This window comes from Neovison vison, chromosome 1 (genome assembly GCF_020171115.1).
Source record: "Neovison vison isolate M4711 chromosome 1, ASM_NN_V1, whole genome shotgun sequence".
Classification (NCBI taxonomy): Eukaryota; Metazoa; Chordata; class Mammalia; order Carnivora; family Mustelidae; genus Neogale; species Neogale vison.
Window position 1 is genome coordinate 40,552,704 of NC_058091.1, and position 20,384 is coordinate 40,573,087.

At 42.0% G+C, this 20,384-nt stretch overlaps 1 protein-coding gene across 1 annotated transcript in view; it reads left to right on the top strand.

Moving 5' to 3' along the window:
- Positions 1–20,384, top strand: part of BACH2 (BTB domain and CNC homolog 2) — a 363,936-nt gene that overhangs the window by 281,742 nt on the left and 61,810 nt on the right. The window contains exon 4 of the mRNA XM_044245496.1: positions 717–971. Coding sequence (XP_044101431.1) covers positions 729–971 — 243 coding nt within the window. The 5' untranslated portion in view covers positions 717–728. The remainder of the gene's footprint in view (positions 1–716; positions 972–20,384) is intronic.

A 20,384-nucleotide genomic window follows, 5' to 3' on the forward strand; every position in this document is an offset into this window, starting at 1 on the left:
CTATGACTCTTAATGTGATATATTGTGTTTCCTTAAAGAGGATGTAAATCAAGTCTGCTGGGATAATGGCAGAACAAGTCCACTTCTTTTCAAGAGCTTTTCCTGAGCAACACCAGCATTCCACTGGTTACGCTTTGTCTTGAAGTGGCGGAGGGCAATTGTGATAGGTCACTCTACTGACCCTTTAGTACACATGCAGTTTACTTCACTTGGTCAATGATGTATTGTGATTAGATATTTATTCTGCTTGGCATCTTAGCCAAACGTCAACCTAGGAGCTTACAGGTACTTTATCAAGAGAGCATAGCAAACACTTCTAAATGATTCATATCTCCTTAACACAAAGTTCATTCGATACTTGAATTGGAACCATGTGTATGTGGACGTTCCCTTTTCAGTCACCTAGCAAAATCCAAACTACCAAGTTTTAGAGTGCATATGTGTTTTAAATGTTCTGGAGTGTTTTATTAAAAGGCCTGGCTTTGTTTCCATGGGGTGAAAGGGTGCAGTGAGTGGGAAGGATAAAAATCAGCCACTGAACGTGACTTTCCAGATGTGTTTTCTGAGCTCATTGTGCTGAACGTGAATGCGCTAATGGACAGTTCTCCTTTTTGCCTGGCTCCTGTCTGTGGGACACAGGAACTGTGACATTCTTCTCACCTTCTACATCTGACTCAGGTAGCCCTGGTGACCCTGCCTTTCCTTCTTTGTTTCAGGGTGTGAACGGCATGTCTGTGGATGAGAAGCCTGACTCCCCCATGTATGTGTATGAGTCCACAGTCCACTGCACCAACATCCTCCTGGGCCTCAATGACCAGCGGAAAAAGGATATTCTCTGTGACGTGACTCTGATCGTGGAAAGGAAGGAGTTCCGGGCCCACCGGGCTGTGCTGGCCGCGTGCAGTGAATACTTCTGGCAGGCGCTGGTTGGACAGACGAAAAATGACTTGGTGGTCAGCTTGCCTGAGGAGGTACAGTCATTTGGTCTGTTTGTGTGGTTGCTCCTGTAGACAGCTGGCTAAGTAGGAGGTAGAAGGTGGACCCTGCGCCCCATTCCTGCTCAGGGGCTGATGTCCAGATCCCCACCACTGTTAGGTTTGTGGCATAGCCAGTTTCTATTTGATGCACTTAAACTCTCGGATGCGTGAATCTGAACGGAGCATCTTTCTATCAGGGAATCTCACCTCACCTGTGGCTCCCAGCCACTCGTAGTTTCTAGTTCACTTACTCTTCAGGTTTTGAGTAGGACAGCCCAAGTTTGTCACAGTCCTAGATGTGGGATCTGAGTCACTGGGACCGTGGCTATGATTTTTCTCTTTCAGATGGGTGAAGGAGCCCTTGATTTCCCTTGAGAGTAAAAGAATGAGAGTATTCACAGTACCTTCCTGGCTTGGGGGAAAAGTAAAACCAATCAGTAATTTTCACAGTTAATACAGTAGGATTCTAAGAAGTGCAAACTTGCTGTCCTCACTTGCTGTTGAAAAGACCCTACTCATGTTTCTTAAATACTTTGGTGGATACAGTGATATCTGCTACCGTAGGGATGATGGTAGCAGGACCCGTTCTGTTGAGAGCTGACATGGCCTAAGCTGCAAGAACTTAAAAGATGGGGTTCATAATGATAAAACATGAAATTGGTCACCCTTTGAACTGTGTATACAATTCCTCTATTTCCATCCTCTTTGCTCCCTTTCTTTTACATGAGACCAAGGGTAATGCTGAGCAGCCTTACACTTTGGGTTAAGGTCCAGAAGTTTTCGCTGTGCAGCTCTACAGTGTATAACGCTAGGACTGCCCCCAACAGCTGTGCAGGCTGTGTACTCCATAGTTCCCAGAGGTACAACTCAAATCCATCGTCTAGGCAGCAGGAGCCCCAGAAGTTGTGCGGTGACCCACAGCAACTGAGAAGCTTGTCACAACAATTCTGGAAGATACCAGAGACCCCATGACTCTGATGGGAGGTGTTAATGAGTACAGCTATCATTAAGTCCCCGGGGGTCACAACCCAAATGCCTCTGGAAGCTTAGCAAATGATATAAATAAATAAAGCAGGATGTGTGTAAGACATTAGGATGTGGTGGGGCAAGTGCCTGCTCCACAGAAAGGCATCCAAATTCAACATAAAAAAAACAAAAAATGCAAACAAGGCACAGGTGTCGGGGAGGGTCACCAGATCCAGTCCCTTGTCAACATCTGCTTTTGACCCTGCAGAACCAGAGAGTGGCCAGCTAAGAGTGAGGAAGGCATAAGCACTCAACATGTTCACATTCTTCTTCTTTTGTATGTACCCACCTGAAAGGCTCCAGTACCACTTCTCACTCCCCTAGGAATTAGATAACTAGAAAGACCCCAATACCAGAGGCAAAAGGACAAATTGGTTGCAGATAATGTCATCAGGGCTGGTTGTAGGGAGGGAAGCTTATGTACCAACTAATGTGAGAAGGCCAAGGAATGGCAGCTGTGGTGTGATCCTGAGTTGGCTTTTCCTCATGCACATCAGTGGGCGAATATTTAACCCATCACTAGGTGAGACCATGAGCATGGAAGTTCTCAGCATCGTCTCTATCCCATAGTAGGTATTCATCAAATATAAGATCCTTTCTTCTCTAGATGGGCAGCAAGAATGCCTTTGTAACTTATTCCAACTTGGGAATTCTCTGGAAATATTTGGAAAACTTCCAATTATCCAGAAAGATCTTGGGGAGAGGATGGAGCTTGTAGTTCATTTATTATCTGTATCTGTTTGATAGCAATTTCATTTATATGTTTTTTACTGATAAAAAAAAATAGGTTATTTTAAAATATATTTAAAATGAAAATCATATCTCAAGCAATTTAGTCTCTCTTCAGAGACCATTGGCCGCATCTTGAGACTTGCTGGACCACGTGCCCTAAGCCCTGGCCTGCCCTCAGTTAGCTCTGGGATCCTAATCAAGACACTTAGCCCACCTCTGAGTCCCAGTTTCTATCCATAAAAACCCTTTAAACTCTGAATTCCTCTAACTACTTATCATAATACAATACCAAGGCAGTAAAACTTAAAGGAAATCAGAATATAAATGCATATGGCATAACTAGAAGTTTCTTTAGATCAAATCCCTGATAAAAACTTATTTCCTTGGCACTGGGGACTCTTCATTTTTTTTTTTTTAAAGATTTATTTATTTATTTTGAAGGAGAGAGAGAGTACAGAGGGAATCTCAAGCAGATGCCCCATTGAGCATAGAGCCCTACTCAGGAGCTTAACCTCAGACCCTGAGATCATGACCTGAGCCAAAATCAAGAGACAGACACTCACCCAACTGAGCCACTCAGACACGCCAGCATTAGGGACTCTTTAAAGCAGGAGGCACTTTGTATAGACATCACACAAAAATCTGCTGTTTCGCCTTTTTGATTGTTTGTGTTCTAGCTAAGTGGGAATATACAATCTGTTGATTTTCTTTCTCCCTAGTCATATAAAATGATCTACCTTTCCAAACTGTTAAAACCTGATGCTCAGGTACCTGAAGCCTTCAGGTATAACCAGATTTTTTTTCCTTCCTATGAAACATGAATTCATATTGTCAGTAACCCAGCTTCAGTATCTTGCTGATGGGATATGCAAGCCAGCCACAGTGGCATTTTCCTTTATGGGACTGTAATTGTTTCTGAGGCCTCCTTCCAAGAGCCCACTCTTTCTGCCCAGAGCACCTCCTGTGGCCCCAAGTGCTAAGCATTGTTTTCCTCTCCTTGTCTGCACACTAAAATGTCCTTGCAGGCTCTACAGTCACTGTCCTACTTAGCTTAGTGAATGACTTTGGAATTTGAATCAGTTCGCGAACAAGGAAACATCTCAAACATTACCATGGAAAGTAGCTGTTTGGAACTAATCAGTATTTGCTTTATAAGATGTAAGAAAAAAACATTTGCACCTGGTTGGCTCAGTCGGTTAGGCCTCTGCCTTCAGCTCAGGTCATGATCCCAGGGTCCTGGGATCGAGCCCCACATCAGACTCTTGCTTCTCCCTCTGCCTGCCGCTCTACCTACTTGTGTGCTCTCTCACTTGCTCGCTCTCTCTGTCAAATAAATAAATAAAATCCTTTAAAAAAGCATTTGATTAGTGCCTTGGAAATTTTTAAACCTCAACATTATCCTGTCCCCAAATTCAAATCAATTTCTGGTTTGTCCCAGCCTTGTTCACACTTGGCCCACCTCTACACTTCCTCGCCAGTCTCTGTGCTCCTCGGGGGGCCTTCGTGGCTGAGTCTGAAAGCTCTTTCTTGGACTGTGAAAGTTCCAGATACATAATGCTGCCCCTCCCGCTCCTCTACTTGGTCAGTTTAGACCAAACCCACCTCTGGTATCTAGTTGTCCAGTTGTGCAGTTCTACCCCAAAATCCTGACTCCCTGTGGTCAAGGCTGTTCCTGGCAATTTAGAGCCACTCATAGTACGCACTGTAGCCTCTAAACTAAAGGGAGTGAAACAAAAATAGAGACATCCTTCTAAGGAAGTCAAGGAATAATTGAAATGTCTTGCTCTTCTTTTTTTCTTTTTTCTTCTCTGTTTTGTTTTTTGGTTTTTTCCCCCTAAAGTGGAATGACGGTCCCTAGAGTTTATATGACTTGAGTGTTGGCTCCCTATTGAAAAACACACCCAAGAATGTGTATCAGCAAAAAGTAAGGCATAAGGCATTGCACTTAGTACTTTCGTTAAATAATAAAACAGATCATTTAGTTTATAATTAGTAAGTGTATTTTGTGCTAAGAGATGAAGAGAAAGTGGTCCATGTGCCAAGCATTGCAAGGCCGTTACTACACTGCTCATTAGTATTAAAGTTGGCTCAACACCTTCTTAGCTGTAGTCATGGAGACTCTTTGGGGCTGGATGCCAACCGTGCTGGAAGCAGCATCACAACCCTGAAGTTGTGTTGAGTACAGAGGGCAGGAATGGGGTGTGCTTCCTTGGAGGACATGGAGCCCACAGTGGATTTGCCTGGCAGCCCCATCCTCATGGGACTGCTCGGCTTCCTCCCAGAATGTGGAGAAAAGGGAACCCACCCTTGTGCACTGTTGGTGGGAAAGTAAATTGGTACAGACTCTGTGGAAATAGGATGGAGGTTCCTCAAAAAATCAAAAACAGAGCTCCCAAGTGATCCAGCAATACCACTTTGGGTATATATCTGTAAGAAATATAATCACTCTCGGAAAGAGATATCTGCACTCCCGTGTTCCCTGTAGCATTAGTCACAATAGCCCAGATGTGAAAACAACTTGTCTGTTGACAGATGACTGGATAAAGAAAAGGTGCTGTGTGTGTGTGAATAGTATTCAGGAAAGGAAAGAAATCCTGCTGTTTGCGGCAACACGAGTAAACCTGGAGGACATTATGCTAAGTGCAAGCCAGACATAGAAAGACAAATATTGCGGGATCTCGCTATATGTGGCATCTAAAAAAAGTCAAATGATAGTAACAGAGAGTAAATGGTGGTTATTAGAAGCTTCAGGGAGGGGGTAGGGCAAAGTGGAAATATTGATCAAAGGGTACAAACTTTCAGTTATAAGATGAATAAGTTCCGGAAACTTGAAGTACAGCATGGTGACTGCAGTTAATAATAATGTATTATATAATTGAAATTCGCTCAAAGAATAGATCTCAAGTGTTCTCACCACACACACACACACACACACACGCACACAAAGGATAACCATGAAAGGTGATAGACATGTTAATTAGTTTGTGGTAATCAAAACATCGCATTTCTTAAAGATACATAATTTTTATTTAGGAAAAATAAATATTTTTAAAACAAGAGGAGAAAGAATGTTCGTGTCAAAGCTCTACCACCTTTCTTTGGGCTTACTGCTGATGGTCTTTCACCCTCTAGAGAAGGGGGAGTTTTCATGCAGACAATAGCTCTTGGGAAGGGGAAATAGACCCCTCAAGTGGACCACTTGCTTTCTTGGGTATACATATATTTCAAACTTTGGCTGGCTCACTTTCTGTCTCTGTCTTTTGCTTTCTCTCTCTTTCACTTCTCTCTCTCTCTCAACATTTTAAGGCAGTTTGCAATTTTTCAGGGCTAAACAGAAAGGAAAACTGACCCAGAAGGATTCTGAAGCAAAGGCATTTGTTGTGAAGTCCTAACCACAGGGGGCAATAAAGAAGGTTCTTGGAGTAGTCCTGTCGGGTGCAGAGACCAAGAGGAAATTGTGGAATCTTCTTGACTGAAAGTTTTCAGAGGAGATGAAAGCTGTTAAGGTCTCTGGGATGGCTTGGGTCCAGTCTTTTAAAGAAGCAGTAAGACAGTCATCATTATCTTTGGACAGTCTTTTCAGTGTGTAAAACTACAGAAAGTACTTAACACTGTAGTACGGTTTGCCAGCAGCACTCTTAGCCTGAGTGTAACTCTGGGGGAGGTGAAAATTGGTGGCAAACAGTAATTGAGATATTTGGGGAGTGGCATGATCCAGATAAGAAGAACAAAACACTCACCCACCCCAGATCACAGAGCCAGCCCTTTGGCCTCCCCCCATTCACCACCTAAACAAAAAACACTGAAGAAGAGTAATGGGCAAAATTGTAGATTTGAGGAGCATCAGCCATGAGTTGCTGGGAAAACCATAGTTTGAACCTTGAATCACTAACCACAAGGTTAGAACCTTGGCACTTACCACATGTAAGGTCTTGACCAAATCAGTCAGCCTCTTTGGGCTCCTGTTCCCTCACTCATTTTTTCATTCTCATTCAACAAATATGTATCAAGGCCCAACTCTTTACCAGGAGGCACTGTTCTAGCTATTAGGTGAACCTAGGGAACAAAACTAAATTTATATTCCAGTGGGGGAGAGGGAAGAGAGACAAAAAATAAATGCAATATGTACTTGGTTAGATACCATTGAGAATAAAACAGAAGGAGGTAAGGAATGTCAGGGCACTGCAGTTTTTGTTTTTGTTTTTGTTTTAAGATTTTATTTATTTATTTGACAGAGAGAGATCACAAGTAGGCAGAGAGGCAGGCAGAGAGAGAGAGGAGGAAGCAGGCTCCCTGCTGAGCAGAGAGCCCGATGCGGGACTCGATCCCAGAACCCTGAGATCACAACCCAAGCCGAATTCAGCGCGGCTTAATCCACTGAGCCACCCAGGCGCCCCAGGGCACTGCAGTTTTAAATACAATGGTGAACAATGACATTGTGTGGTGACAGATGGTAGCTACACTTGTGGTGAACATAGACTGTTGTATAAATTCACTGAATCACTATGTTGTGCACCTGAAACTAATGTACCATGGAGTACCACCTACACTCAGTAAGTAGATAGATAGATAGATAGAATGGTTAAAAGGGACCTTTTTGAGGGGGTGACTTTGAGTAGAGACTTGAAGGAAGTGAGGGAACCAGCCATGCTGACATTTGGGTGGTCTAGCCAGAAGGAATAGCAAGGAAAAGGCTCTGAGGCAGGAATGGACTTGGCATGACTGACACACAGTAACAGAATGAGCGAGTGGTAGAATGGCAGGAGACATGCTGGGTAACAGAACCAGGCTATGAACTTGAGATACATTACCTTTTCTTGGAATGAGCTGGGAGGCCACTTGGAGAGTTTCACAGAGGATCATTTTGACTACTATATGAAAATAGATGAAAGAGCGACGCTTGGTGGCTCAGCAGATTAAGTGTCTGCCTTTGGCTCAGATCATGATCTTGGGGTCCTGGGATTGAGTCCTACATCAAGCTCCCTGCTCTGAAGGGGAACCTGCTTCTCCTTTTCCCTCTGCCTGCCCCTCCCCCTGCTTGTACACACTCTCACATGCATGCTCAGTATCTCTCTCTCTGTCAAGTAAATAAAATCTTAAAAAAAGGAAGAAAGAAAGAGAGAAAGAAAGAAAATGGACTGAAAGAGAGGACAAAGGCAAAAGCGAGGAAAACACCTAATTTTAGTATATGTGCTGCCGAAGCGAGCACAGGAAAACACCTAAGATGTTAAGGCAACAACCCAGGCATGACAAATGGCCCAGATCAGAGTGATAACAGTAGAGTGATGATCAGTATCAGATTCTGGTGAAATTTTTAAGGTAGAACTTATGGGATTTCCTTGTAGGATGAATATAGGATGGAAGGAGAGAAAGAGAGGACTTAAAGAGAACTCCAAAGTTGGAAGAACGCCAAGGTCTGAGCTGTTGGAAGAGTGGGGTTGCCATTAACTGGGATTGACGAAGATGGGGAAGAGTAGGTTTCAAGTGTTAAGCATGGAACTAAGAGTTTTGTTTCATACAAATTACGTTGGAGATGTGTGTCAACATCAAAGTAGAGATGTCTGGCATACAGTAGGATATGCATGGCTGGAATTTATGGGACAAGTTCAGTTTGGAGATAGAAGTTTTAATACCAGATTACTGGGGATATTGAAAGGCATAAGACAAAATACAATCATCAAGAGATTAAGTGTAGATCAGGAAGGGGGGGTGGGGAAGGAAACCTGAAGCTTTTTAAAATTAAGAAGTCAGAGGAATAAAGAGAAGCCAGTAGGTTAGACCAAGAAGGAACAACCATTGGAATAGAAGGAAAAGCAGAAATATATAATGTGCTGGAAGCTAGGTAAAGAAAGCATTCTAAGGAGGAGAGAGTAATCATCTATGTCAAATGATGCTAATAGTCAGCTAAGATGAAGTCTGAAAATTGACCGTCTATCGCTTTGGAAGCCATCGGTGATTTCATGGAGCACTTTTCAGGGAGCAGTGGGATTTAAAAAAAAAAAAAAAACTGTTGTTATGTCCTAAAGAGAATGGGAAGAAAGGAATTTAAAAGCTAAAGTAGGCTACATTTTTTAGGCTTTTTGAGTTAAAAGGAGCAGAAAAATGGGCCAGCAGCAGGAGGGAAATGGTGTTAAAGGTTTCATTTGGTTCTTCTGTTTTAAGTGGGAAGAAATTCCAGCATGTTTGCACTCTATGTAAAGATGATCAGTATTCACCCACATCCAACTTTCCTCTCTTCTCTGGATACACAAGAAGACCAAATTTATGATCAGGTATGCCATGTAACTAGATATAGCCAAAGAAACATGAGTAGAAGTCATGGGTCACTTGTGGTTTGAGACAGTTAAAAGTAGGTATTAGTTCTTCATGTTCTTTCCCAACCATTTAACTTGGTGTCAAAGAACTCCAAGAACTCTGAGATGTTGAAACTGTAGCCCAGATCCCAAGTCACTGTTAGAGAAGAGTCATCTGACTCAAATCAGACTCGGACATGAATAAGAAATAAACCTTTATGTTAAGCCATTAAGAACTGGTGGTTGCTTCCTCAGCACAGCCTAGCCCATCGTGACTAAGACTTGGGCTGCTGAGAATGTTGCAAAAGAGACAGAAAACTTGATAATACAGAAGACAAAAGACCAATTGCTAACCAAGTGCTCTTAGGTACTTGAAAGATGTTGGGATCTACTGACCAAGTGGGCAGACTCAACTTAGCAAGGCACATCCTTCTCTGAAAATGATCTCTGAGGTCTGACCCTGTGCTGTAGGTTCATAGCCCGTGAACTTTATAGGTTCCTGCCAGAGGGAGAGAATAAATCCTACTGGTCAGAGAGAGAGGAGGAATGTTTGGATTGAGAGGTAGGATGGGGCCACAGAGATGGGAGGCAAACCAGTCGGGAAAAGAAAGAACCACAGGATTTCACAAAAGGAGCAAGCTCACTTCTCCAGCTCATCTTGGTGAATTCCCCCTGACTTTTCAGAAACGGTCCTCCAGAGATGACAGTTAAAGAGCTATAGAACCACAGGGCTGTTTGATAACCTAGAACACAAGCAAGTCACAGAAGATTCCAGTTATCGCGCTCTCACCATTTCCAAAGGTTTTAGGGTTTTGAAAAACATAATTGCATTTAATGACCTCCATTTCCACACGAGTTTGTAGGGAAGAGCAACACTGATGACCAGCTTGACTTGCAGGGCTGCTGTTCAAATTATTGAAATGCAATCTGTTAGACTTCTTCGAAGGATGGCGCTACATAAACAGGAGGCGTTATTATGCCCATAAAAGGAAAGCACTGTCTTCTCTGATGAAATGGCTCTTACCTCAGAATCCTCATTATGTGGTGCAATTTTCCAGGTTGCATTAGTGAGACTTGGCAGCAGATGAAAAAAAAAAAAAAAAGCAAATAAATAATAAGTCAAAATATCCCAGGTAACTAGTTGCTGGCAAGCAAGAAGTTTTCAAGTCCTAGAATCATGCTGATAATTTTGAAATGCCTAAAGGCAGAATTTATTTATAGTAACGTAAAGGTGACTTCCAGCCCTGAAATCTGGGCCTCAGTCTCAAATGGGGGTGTAATAAAGTGAAGCCAAGAAAAGAGGAGCAAATACTATTGTAATTCCACCTCCAAAGGCTGCTCAATGGTGCTGATACAGAGGGAGGGAAATCTGGTGTGAAAATAGCCACAGCAATAGCTAATTTTAAAACTGAAATGCATAAGCTGTTTCCAAACCTCTTACATTTTTTAAATCCTGAGGCCAGTAAGTCCTATTTAAAGAAACTTAGCAGAAATGCGCTCCTATTTTGGCATAGTAGAAGGAGTTGAGTTGACAAAAACTAAGACATCTAAAAATTATTTTTAAGTGACCTGGTTTCAAAGCCAATTTAAGGATTCTTTCCACTACACCTATTTATCCCTGGATCATAGGAGATGACCTCAGTAGTCAACATTTTTAAATGGATTTAAACAAAGCTTTTGACCGTCAAGTTGTTAGCATTACATTTTATAAAATTAGTTACCGGCACATCTATTCAGTTCAAACCTCTTTGGTATATATATGTATTGAATGTTCCTTACATTTCTTTCTTTCCCCTATTATAGAGTCTCTTAGCTATTTCAATTAAGATTAATAATAGCTTTAAAGACAAAGTTCAGAGCTGTAAAGTTCGTCACTTGATCAGTAATCATAACTATTATTTTGTCATATTTAATCATAGAACCCAGGCCTTTAACAGGGTCCTCAATTAAACTTTTACTTCATGATAAGAAGTTAAATAGCAGGGGTGCCTGGGTGGCTCAGTGGGTTAACGCCTCTGCCTTCAGCTCAGGTCATGATCTCAGGGTGCTGGGATCGAGCCCCGCGTCGGGCTCTCTGCGCAACAGGGAGCCTGCTTCCTCCTCTCTCTCTGCCTACTTGTGATCTCTGTCTAATAAATAAATAAAATCTTTTTTAAAAATTTTTAAAAAATTTAAAAAAAGAAGTTAAAGAGCACTGGAGAGAGTTTTTAAAAATTATTTCCACTTCCCATCCAGATTACCAAAAAAAAAAAAAGTGTGCTAGAGAAACATGGCCATCAGCCAAGGGTATTGTAGGTCATGCCAACATGAACTGGCAGCAAGCCATTGTCCAATTAGCATGGCTTCATCGTTGCAGAGTAATCACTCTCGAGTAGATGGTTGAGTCACTCATGATGTAGTGGTACTTCACTTGAGCCAGCTCTTCTTAGAATAGGTTTCTTGTTCACTGTTATTACCTGCCCTGCTTTGCCAATAAAAGCACAGGACCATTTAGGCTGGAAGCCAAACGGAAGAGAAACATCGATTATGTATCTTGTTTCTCTTTGCTTCCTGAAAACTGAGACTGCAATTAAACAGTGAAATCATGGTGTGTTTTTTAAATGAGTTACAAGAAAATACAGTTTCCATACCAAAATACTCAGTTTTGGAATCCAAGAGTCAGTTTGTATTCTGTCTTTTCTTTGGCAGCTTTAACACTGGACACAAATGTGAGGGTATCAGTAAAGTTACCTAATAATATTAATGCATTCACATTCCGTTCAAAAAGTTGGAATTGTCACCAGACTGTTTCAGGTTTCAGCTCTATTGTTGAGGTGTCCGTGACATTTCTATTGGGAGTACGGTTGTACATGCAGACAGCTTTTGAAAGAGACCCTTCTTATGGTGAGAACACCTGGATTCTTGTTTGGACAAGCTGTAAACCAGGAAAATGATTCAGGAATTTCTTAATAAAATGGATCATATCCAGACATTGGAGTGGTGTGTGGCTGTCAGTAGAAAAGGCTGCTCTTAGAAGCACAAAGGAAGTAAAACAAAATTATTGGCAGTAATCAGTTAATACCTTATGTTTCTATCCTTGTTTGTTTTGGTTTTTAACCAAATCACAGGCTAGATCAAAGGTTGCATTGTTTTTGCTTTCAGGAGTGGAGCAATTAAATAATGGCACTTTTGGTTTCCTGATATCTCAGAAGTGTTCTTTTTCCTATTAACTCGGTGCATATAGTAAAACTTATCACTCTGCCATAGACTCCTAAAATATGTTGACAGTCTCTCTACCCGACGTTGGCACCAACTCCAAGCTAGCTGATCATTCGGGGAGCTTTACTGTCTGAGATGGACTTCTGTGTGCAGCCTGGCAAAGACTGTGTGTGAAAAGTTAATGCATTCAGCCCCCTGGGTGGGATGGAGCCAGGCCTCCAACGTGAGCACATTTTTTGACTGACTGGCAACAAAAAGAAATACCGGCAGCTGTTCCCAAGCAAGCCAGAAAGTTGGCCCAGGGGTGGAAAAAAAAAAATAAATAAAGCTGGGATTTAGCCAACAAAAGATTCCTGTGTTTAGAAGAAAATCAAAGGAAGGATACAGAAGGTCATAGTTACAGCTGAAGTAGCAACTATCTCATTTTGTCTTCTGCTTTGTAAAGGATGGTATAAAATACAATGGCGACTCATTTTTTTCTGATTGAGTCTTCATTTTTGCTCTGTTTTTTCTTTTTTTCCTTTTTTTAAGATTTTATTTATTTATTTGCCAGAGAGAGAGAGCACAGGCAGGGCAGAGGGAGAAACAGGACCCTGCTGAGCAAGGAGCCCCATGTGGGACTCGATCCCAGGATGCTGGGATTATGACCTGAACCAAAGCAGAGGCTTAACTGACTGAGACACCCACAAGGACTGAGCCACCGGTCCCTCTTTTTCAATTCTTTCTTTGCAAGGGCTGCTGACATATCATTCTTCCTAAAGACAATAAAGAGGTGATACCTTGCACGGAGCCGGCCTCAGCAAGCAGAACAGAGTAGGGCAGGCAGGTCTGTGAGAGCGGCAGCCACACACGCGTAGGCTGAGCCGTGTTGAGTGACGTGGGTTGGAATGGAATTATGTGTGCAAGTCATTTCAGAGATCTGTCCGCAGAGGCTTCTGACGCCTTGCAACTGACCTATTATTCTTGTTTCATTGGTTATAAAAAGAGAAGGGTGGGGAAAAACAGAAAAGTTACTAAAGGGCCATGAAAATATCTGCTAAAAAAGACAGGACTTTCAGGTCTTGCCACGTAACGATGAGAGCTCTAGTAGCAGACCGCTCCTTCCTTCCCAGGAGACACCTTAGACTGTGGGAATCTTCTTTCTCCCTAGAGAAGCTGTAGTCACCCAGGAGTTGAACTGTGTGCCCTGAATAGGAAGGTGGGAAGACTAGGACTACGGAACACCGGGATTTAGGGTAAGAAGTTCATAGTTTGGGGAAATTCGTAGGGTACTAAAAGATATTTGAGGCGCACCTTTTGTAACTGTGGAGATTTGGGGGGTGACTTTAATCTATCAGATTTACAAGATGTTCACGAGAGAAAAACGATGACCTTTCAAAGTTCTGTTTGACAGAGTATCTGTGTGCCTCTTATTTAAGGCGGTTACGGTAAATGTTGACCAGATGTTCTCATTCACAGAACAGAAGAAATAGTGTCCTCACTACATCTGAGGGATTTCGGCTGTATTAAAGGAGAATTTTATAGCAGTGTAAGATGCTAGACATTGGAATAAGGTACAAAAAAATACAGAATTGGGATGCCTGGGTGGCTCAGTCGTTAAGCGTCTGCCTTCGGCTCAGGTCATGATCTCAGGGTCCTGGGATTGAGTCCCATATCAGGCTCCCTGCTCAGTGGGAGGCCTGCTTCTCCCCCTCCCACTTCCTCTGCTTGTGTTCTCCCCCTCGCTCTCTGTCTCTCTTCTCTGTCAAATAAATAAATTAAATCTTTAAAAAACTTTAAAAAAAAATACAGAGTTGGGGCGCCTGGATGGCTCAGTGGGTTAAAGCCTCTGCCTTCAGCTCAGGTCATGATTCCAGAGTTCTGGGATCGAGCCCTGCATCAGGCTCTCTGCTCTGCAGGGAGCCTGCTTCCCCCTCTCTCTCTGCCTGCCTCTCTGCCTACTTGTGATCTCTGTCTCTCAAATAAATAAATAAAATCTTTAACAAAAAATACAGAATTACCTTCAGAGGAGTTGGGGTGTGTATGTGTGGTATGTTTAAAACATACACTTACAAGGACAAGGTGGCTTAAGGAAAGCAATTCATAGAAGCAGAGGCATAGAACACATGACCCTTTTCATAGGTCACTTCTTTGGGGATTTACTTAGAAATATAAGGCAAGATCATTTCCTTCAAAGAGTTTACAATATTGTTGAAGAATCAAGATAAAACCAATGAAATCAAAGCTGAACAATTCAAGAGCATGCATTGTAGCTGTCAAGTATTGTTGGCTGTTGTTTGCAGTGTGGGAAAAAACGGGATTTTCTTTTCATTGCATCCGTGAAATTTAGACCACCTAAAACGAACACTCACAGGACCAATAGGACTTTCTTGGGGAGCACATGGGGAGACATGCTCCAGGAGAGGTCACAGGCATGGCCAGAACCCAAAAGGAAGCATTCACGGGGCATTGAGGAGCCAGCTTTGATAGCACAAATGGCAGAATTAGGGAAGTAATTCAAAATATGTAAGAGTACATGGGGCCTTAGCATGAAAGAATAAAATTTAGATAAAAGAGTTTAATCTTGATCAGATAAGCAATAGAAATTCACTGAAGTGTGAGCCAAGAAGCAACATAATGAAAAATAGTTTAAGGAATATCTGTTGAGCAATGAAATGGTTAAAGGATGGAACAATAAACTTCCTCCACAGAGAGGGCACAGCCAGGAGATTCACCCTGATCCTAGCATGAGCTGAGAAAGGTCTGTGCCCTGGAGAGAGGACAGGGAGAATGATAACACCTTCCACAGATCACAGAAAATTAGACATGGGAACACACAGGTGGAGGGAAAAGGCCATGGACTGCTGATGGGTATCTGTGAGACTTTATATCTGCCAAAGGCACTGAGAGTACAGAACTGAAGAGACGGGTCTGAGGAACCCGGGGCCCCGGGCTCGCTCAGTCGTTAAGCATCTGCCTTCGGCTCCGGTCATGATCCCAGGGTCCTGGGATCAAGCCCCGCATCGGGCTCCCTCCTCAGCAGGAAGCCTCCTTCTCCCTCTCCTACTCTCCCTGCTTGTGTTCCCTCTTTCTCTGTAGATAATGTAGATAATGGTCAAAATCACCAGGAAGCAATGGTCCTCAGAAAAGAGAAGAGTCATAGGGGCAGGCAGGGACAGAGATTAACTCTAACACTCAGACCCCCATTGCTGGTTTCTCTGCTAACAATGAGGTCTAGTCAGGATTGTGGCTTTCATCTTATCTTCAGTAATTTGGGAAATATTTCATCTCCAACAGTTTATCTCACTGAGGCTACTATGTACAGAGATGTTCCCTAAATCACCTGTTAGGGAGTATGACACTCGAGTGATATTATGAGCATCAAGTTTTACTTAGCACACCTGCATATAAGGACCCACAGGAAGATACCAGATTTCTAGATCACAAAGCCCTTGCCTTGGGGTTATTTGTAATCTGGTATCACGTGTTTTAAAATGCCAGGAACAGGGGTACCTGGGTGGCTCAGTGGGTTAAAGCCTCTGCCTTCGGCTCAGGTCATGATCCCAGGGTCCTGGGATTGAGCCCCGATTCGGGCTTCCTGTTCGGTGGGGAGCCTGCTTCCTCCTCTTTCTCTCTCTGCGTGCCTCTCCCCCTACTTAAGATCTCTGTCTGTCAAATAAATTAAAAAAATCTTTGAGGGACGCCTGGGTGGCTCAGTTGGTTAAGCGGCTGCCTTCGGCTCAGGTCATGATCCCAGCGCCCTGGGATCGAATCCCACATCGGGCTCCTTGCTTGACGGGGAGCCTGCTTCTCCCTCTGCCTCTGCCCGCCACTCTGTCTGCCTGTGCTTGCTCTCACTTCTCTCTCTATGACAAATAAATAAATAAAATCTTTAAAAAAAAAAATCTTTGAAAAAAAAATGCCAGGAACAGATTCAGGCAAAGGTGATCGCTTATGAGTAAAACCATGGTGATGAATGTTTGATGGACATAATTGTAATACAAAGCAACACAGAGAGACACCAAGTAACAAAACATACACACTGTGTTCACACCTACACAGGCAGGGACCACTCTGAGCATCACTCCTGGTGGGCCAACCCGGCATCAGATGTCTTCGGATGCAAATATTCATTAAAATTACATCATTCCCAATGATGGATTCAGTGTACAGCTTGACTTCCTAAAGCCTTTTATACAGCTTCCAGTTACAGGAAAATCAAGGATTAGAGAAGAGAAATGGGCTTAACAACACCATGAAGGAAACAACAGGCCAAATGCAGGGGGTGAGCCTTTTTACAGGACAAATGGCCTGATTTTTTCAGTAAGTCAGTGTCATAAAAATGGGGCGAGGCTAAATTAAACAAGATTTAAGGGATTTAGAACCAGATACAATATATAGTCCTGGAGTAGTTATTGGTTTGGACAACCAGTGATATAACTTTTGGGAGGGAATAGGAGAAATTCAAATGTGATCTAGATAATTAAATGATATTTTCTTGAAATGGAAAGGTAGTGCTACTGAGGAAAGGCGAATGGGGAATGATACACTGGGTGTATCTTGGTTTGGTTAAAAGATAACGTGTGTGTGTGTGTGTGTGTGTGTGTGTGTATAAAGAAAGAGCCGTAGGGGTGTGTGCTAAAATGTTAACAATGGTGACATGTGAATGGTAGAATATGATGGATTTTGTTTTGCTTGTCTGCATTTTCCACTTCCTACACTGTGCATTATTACATTTCTGTAATAATAAAAGAGTTATTTGAACAGTTCAGTGGATAGAAGGGAAAGAACAGAAGCAAGACCAAGTGAAGTTTGGAGCATAATATTGGAAGAATAAAACTTCAAATATGACTTTCTATGTGATTTCAGAGGTTCTGTGGGCTTCACTGGTTTCCTCTCTATAAGTGCCCGTGCTCTACCCAGCCCCCATGCTTTCTGGTCCCTTCTGTCCATTACAAAGATCTGCATTCTCCTAAGAAACTCCAGTACTTCCCTTGGGCTGAACAAACTTGTACTCACGTGAAAAACAACCAAAAAGTAATAGAGGGAATAGATTTCTTCTAGTTCCTTCTTGTTAAAAATTGAAGACCTTTCTTCATATTTAGGTTTACCCTTGGTCATTGAAACTTACAGATGTCCTTGCCTTTCTGTATGTTTTCCAGAGTGACGCTTCTGGAAATCACTAGTGTTATTTTAAATGGAAATAGCTCAGAGGTTTTCCAAGTCTTTGACCCTATGCATCCCCAGGCAGAGAAAGAAAGTCTCACCCTCCTGTCAAACCTTATACAGCTATGAGGAAAGGACAAGATGTGAAGAGTGTCTCTGCTTTCCTGTCAGCCTGGAGTACAAGTACTGAAACCAAAGAAAAGAAGGGTCCTTTCATAGGTATTTTCCAACATACATAAATATCTCTACAGATCCGCATTGGGAAATTACTCAGTAACTTTTAGTATTTACATTAGGCCCTGGTTGTATACAGATTCTGATCAGAGATGTGTCAGAATGTTCAGTAATAAGGACATGTTTTTATACTAATCAGAGGGATGATGACATTTTACAAAACTAACAGTAAAATGCTTCTTTCATCTTTAACTGGGCTTTATTAAAAGAAGACACCGCAAAGTCACCTCCTGAACAGCCTAGACCCCGGGTGCCCCTGGACCTTAACCGCTTTCATTCCTCTCCACGTTTCCTATGTCAGAGGGAGCTATGCGTAGGGGCCCTGCAGCAATAAGGTGGTTCCCCTCCATCGTGCCCAAAATCTGGGAGAAGACAACTGACACGTGTACGACTGAAATTTCAGAAGAGTGAGTCAGAAGAGAAAGTAATGCTCTAATGGGTCTGCACCTGTAAGGCTCATGCCGGGGTTTAAAACAACTTTTACTTCATAAGCAAACTGATACCTCCTCTGCAGCCAGCAGAATGCTGGGTCTTCCTTACTTCCTCCTCCTCAGGGACCTCCAGAAATGTCTTCTCTTTTAAGTTGTTGTTTTTTTTTTAAGTGACTTTTTTCTTCAGTCAACTGTAGTTTTTTTACATGGGAGGTCTGCAGTATTTGATTCTTCTAATACCCATGTTTTGGTCAGTTGAGGCTGCCACCACAACATACCACAGATTGGGTGGCTTAAACAAAAATGTATTTTCTCACAGTTCTGGAGGCCGGAGGCTTATAGCAGCCACCTTCTCGCTGTGTCCTCACTTGGCCTTTCCTCTGTGCACAGAGAGAGAGCAGTGGGTCTCTTCTCTTCTCATAAAGACACCACTCCTGTGAGATCAAGGCCTCACCTTATGGCATCATTTAACCTTAATTATGTCCTTAATGACCCATCTCCAAATACAGTCACGTGAGAGATTAGGGATTCAAACTGTGGAGTTTAGTAGGGGATGTAATTCAGTCCATAACAATCCACTAAAAAATGATGGATTTGTACAAATATAAAACAACACATGTGCAAGATTATCCACATATGTACAACTATATAACCACATACAATGCGGTCATAAGAAAGAAAGAAAAAACAGCTCCATGTACTGATAAGGAGTAATTTCCAGGATATATTTTATTTTATTTTATTTTTTAAAGACTTTATTTATTTATTTGACAGACAGAGATCACAAGTAGGCAGAGACACAGGCAGAGAGAGAAGAAGGGAAGCAGGTTCCCTGCCAAGCAGAGAGCGCAGTGTGGGGCTCAGGACCTGAGCGAAAGCAGAGGCTTTAACCCACTGAGCCACCCAGGCGCCCCCAGGATATATTTTAGAAGGCAAAAATAAAATGCAAAAGAACGCACACACTATATATGATATGGTCCTTTTGTGCAAGGAAAATAAGAATATATATTTATAATGTATAAAAGTATATGTATAACTTATTAGCATATACATGCATAAACACATTTGCAGATTTTATAAAAAGAAACAGAAAAGATGAAGAATTATGAAAAAAGTGACCTATTGAAAGGGGGTGAAAGGAGAGAAAAGTTTAGGATAAGAGTGAAAACTCTGAGCATATCTTCTTATTTGATGTTGACTTTTGAATTATTTAAATGTTTTACATAGGCAAATAATTAAAATTAGGCAAAAAGATGAAAAGGAGCAAACCTAAGAATTTTAAACAAAAAAAAATGAATTCACTGTATATTAAACTGGTTAGTAGAACACACAGAATAAAAGAATAAGTTAGATTAAGTTTTGCATCTGGTGCTATGACTAGACATCCTCTGTGGGACATTCTTCAAGACCGCTAGCCTGAACTTTTCAAAAACATCAGTGTCATGAAAGGCAGAGTGACAAGGGACTGTCCTAGGTAAACACAATCAGTGACCTTTGATTGGCTCTCAGATTGAAAACAAATCTGTAAGGAACATCACTGGAGCAATTTAGAGACCCTGAATATAGACTGTATATTAGTTTATAATGTTACATCAACATTACTTTTCTTGGGTAGGAAAATGATATTTTTTATATAGAATGTCCTTATTCTCAGGAGATATATGCTGAAGTATTTAGAGGTGAAAATGTAATTTATTTTCAGATGGTTCTGGAAAGAAATGTATATATGTGTGTGTGTACACATTGATAGTAAAGAGAGTACATAAATTGAGCAAAATTGAATAGTTGGTGAATCCAGATTAATGGCATAAGAATGTACATTTCTTTCATTTTTTTCTATAGATTGAAATTTTCAGGTTAGAAAGTCGGGGCAAACATAATCGATGTGAACTGATCTTGTCCTGAAGGTGCTCCCTTCATTCAGGAAGCATTCACAGAGTACCTACTCTGGGCCAAACCCTGTTGTAAGAGTTGGGGATCTTGCATAGGATAGGACAGAGTAAGTTGGAGTTCTCCTGGACCTACATTTTAGTGGGAAAGACAAAAAAGAAAACAAGATAACTTTAGACTATGGTAAGTGCTAAAAACAAAATAAACAGGGTGATATGATAAGCAGCCATCAACGGGAGAGGCAGGATTAAACAGGGTGGCCCGAGAAGGCTTCCCCAAGGAGGCAGCCTTTGGGCTGAGACCTGAATGGCCAGAAAGAGCCATTCATCTCTTCAACAGATTTGCACTGAGCACTGGCTGTGTACAGATAAGCCCGATACCTTCACAAAGTTTATCCTCCCTCTAGGGTTTACATATGGTAAACAGGAAGAGTAAATTGGTGATCAGTGTTACAAGGG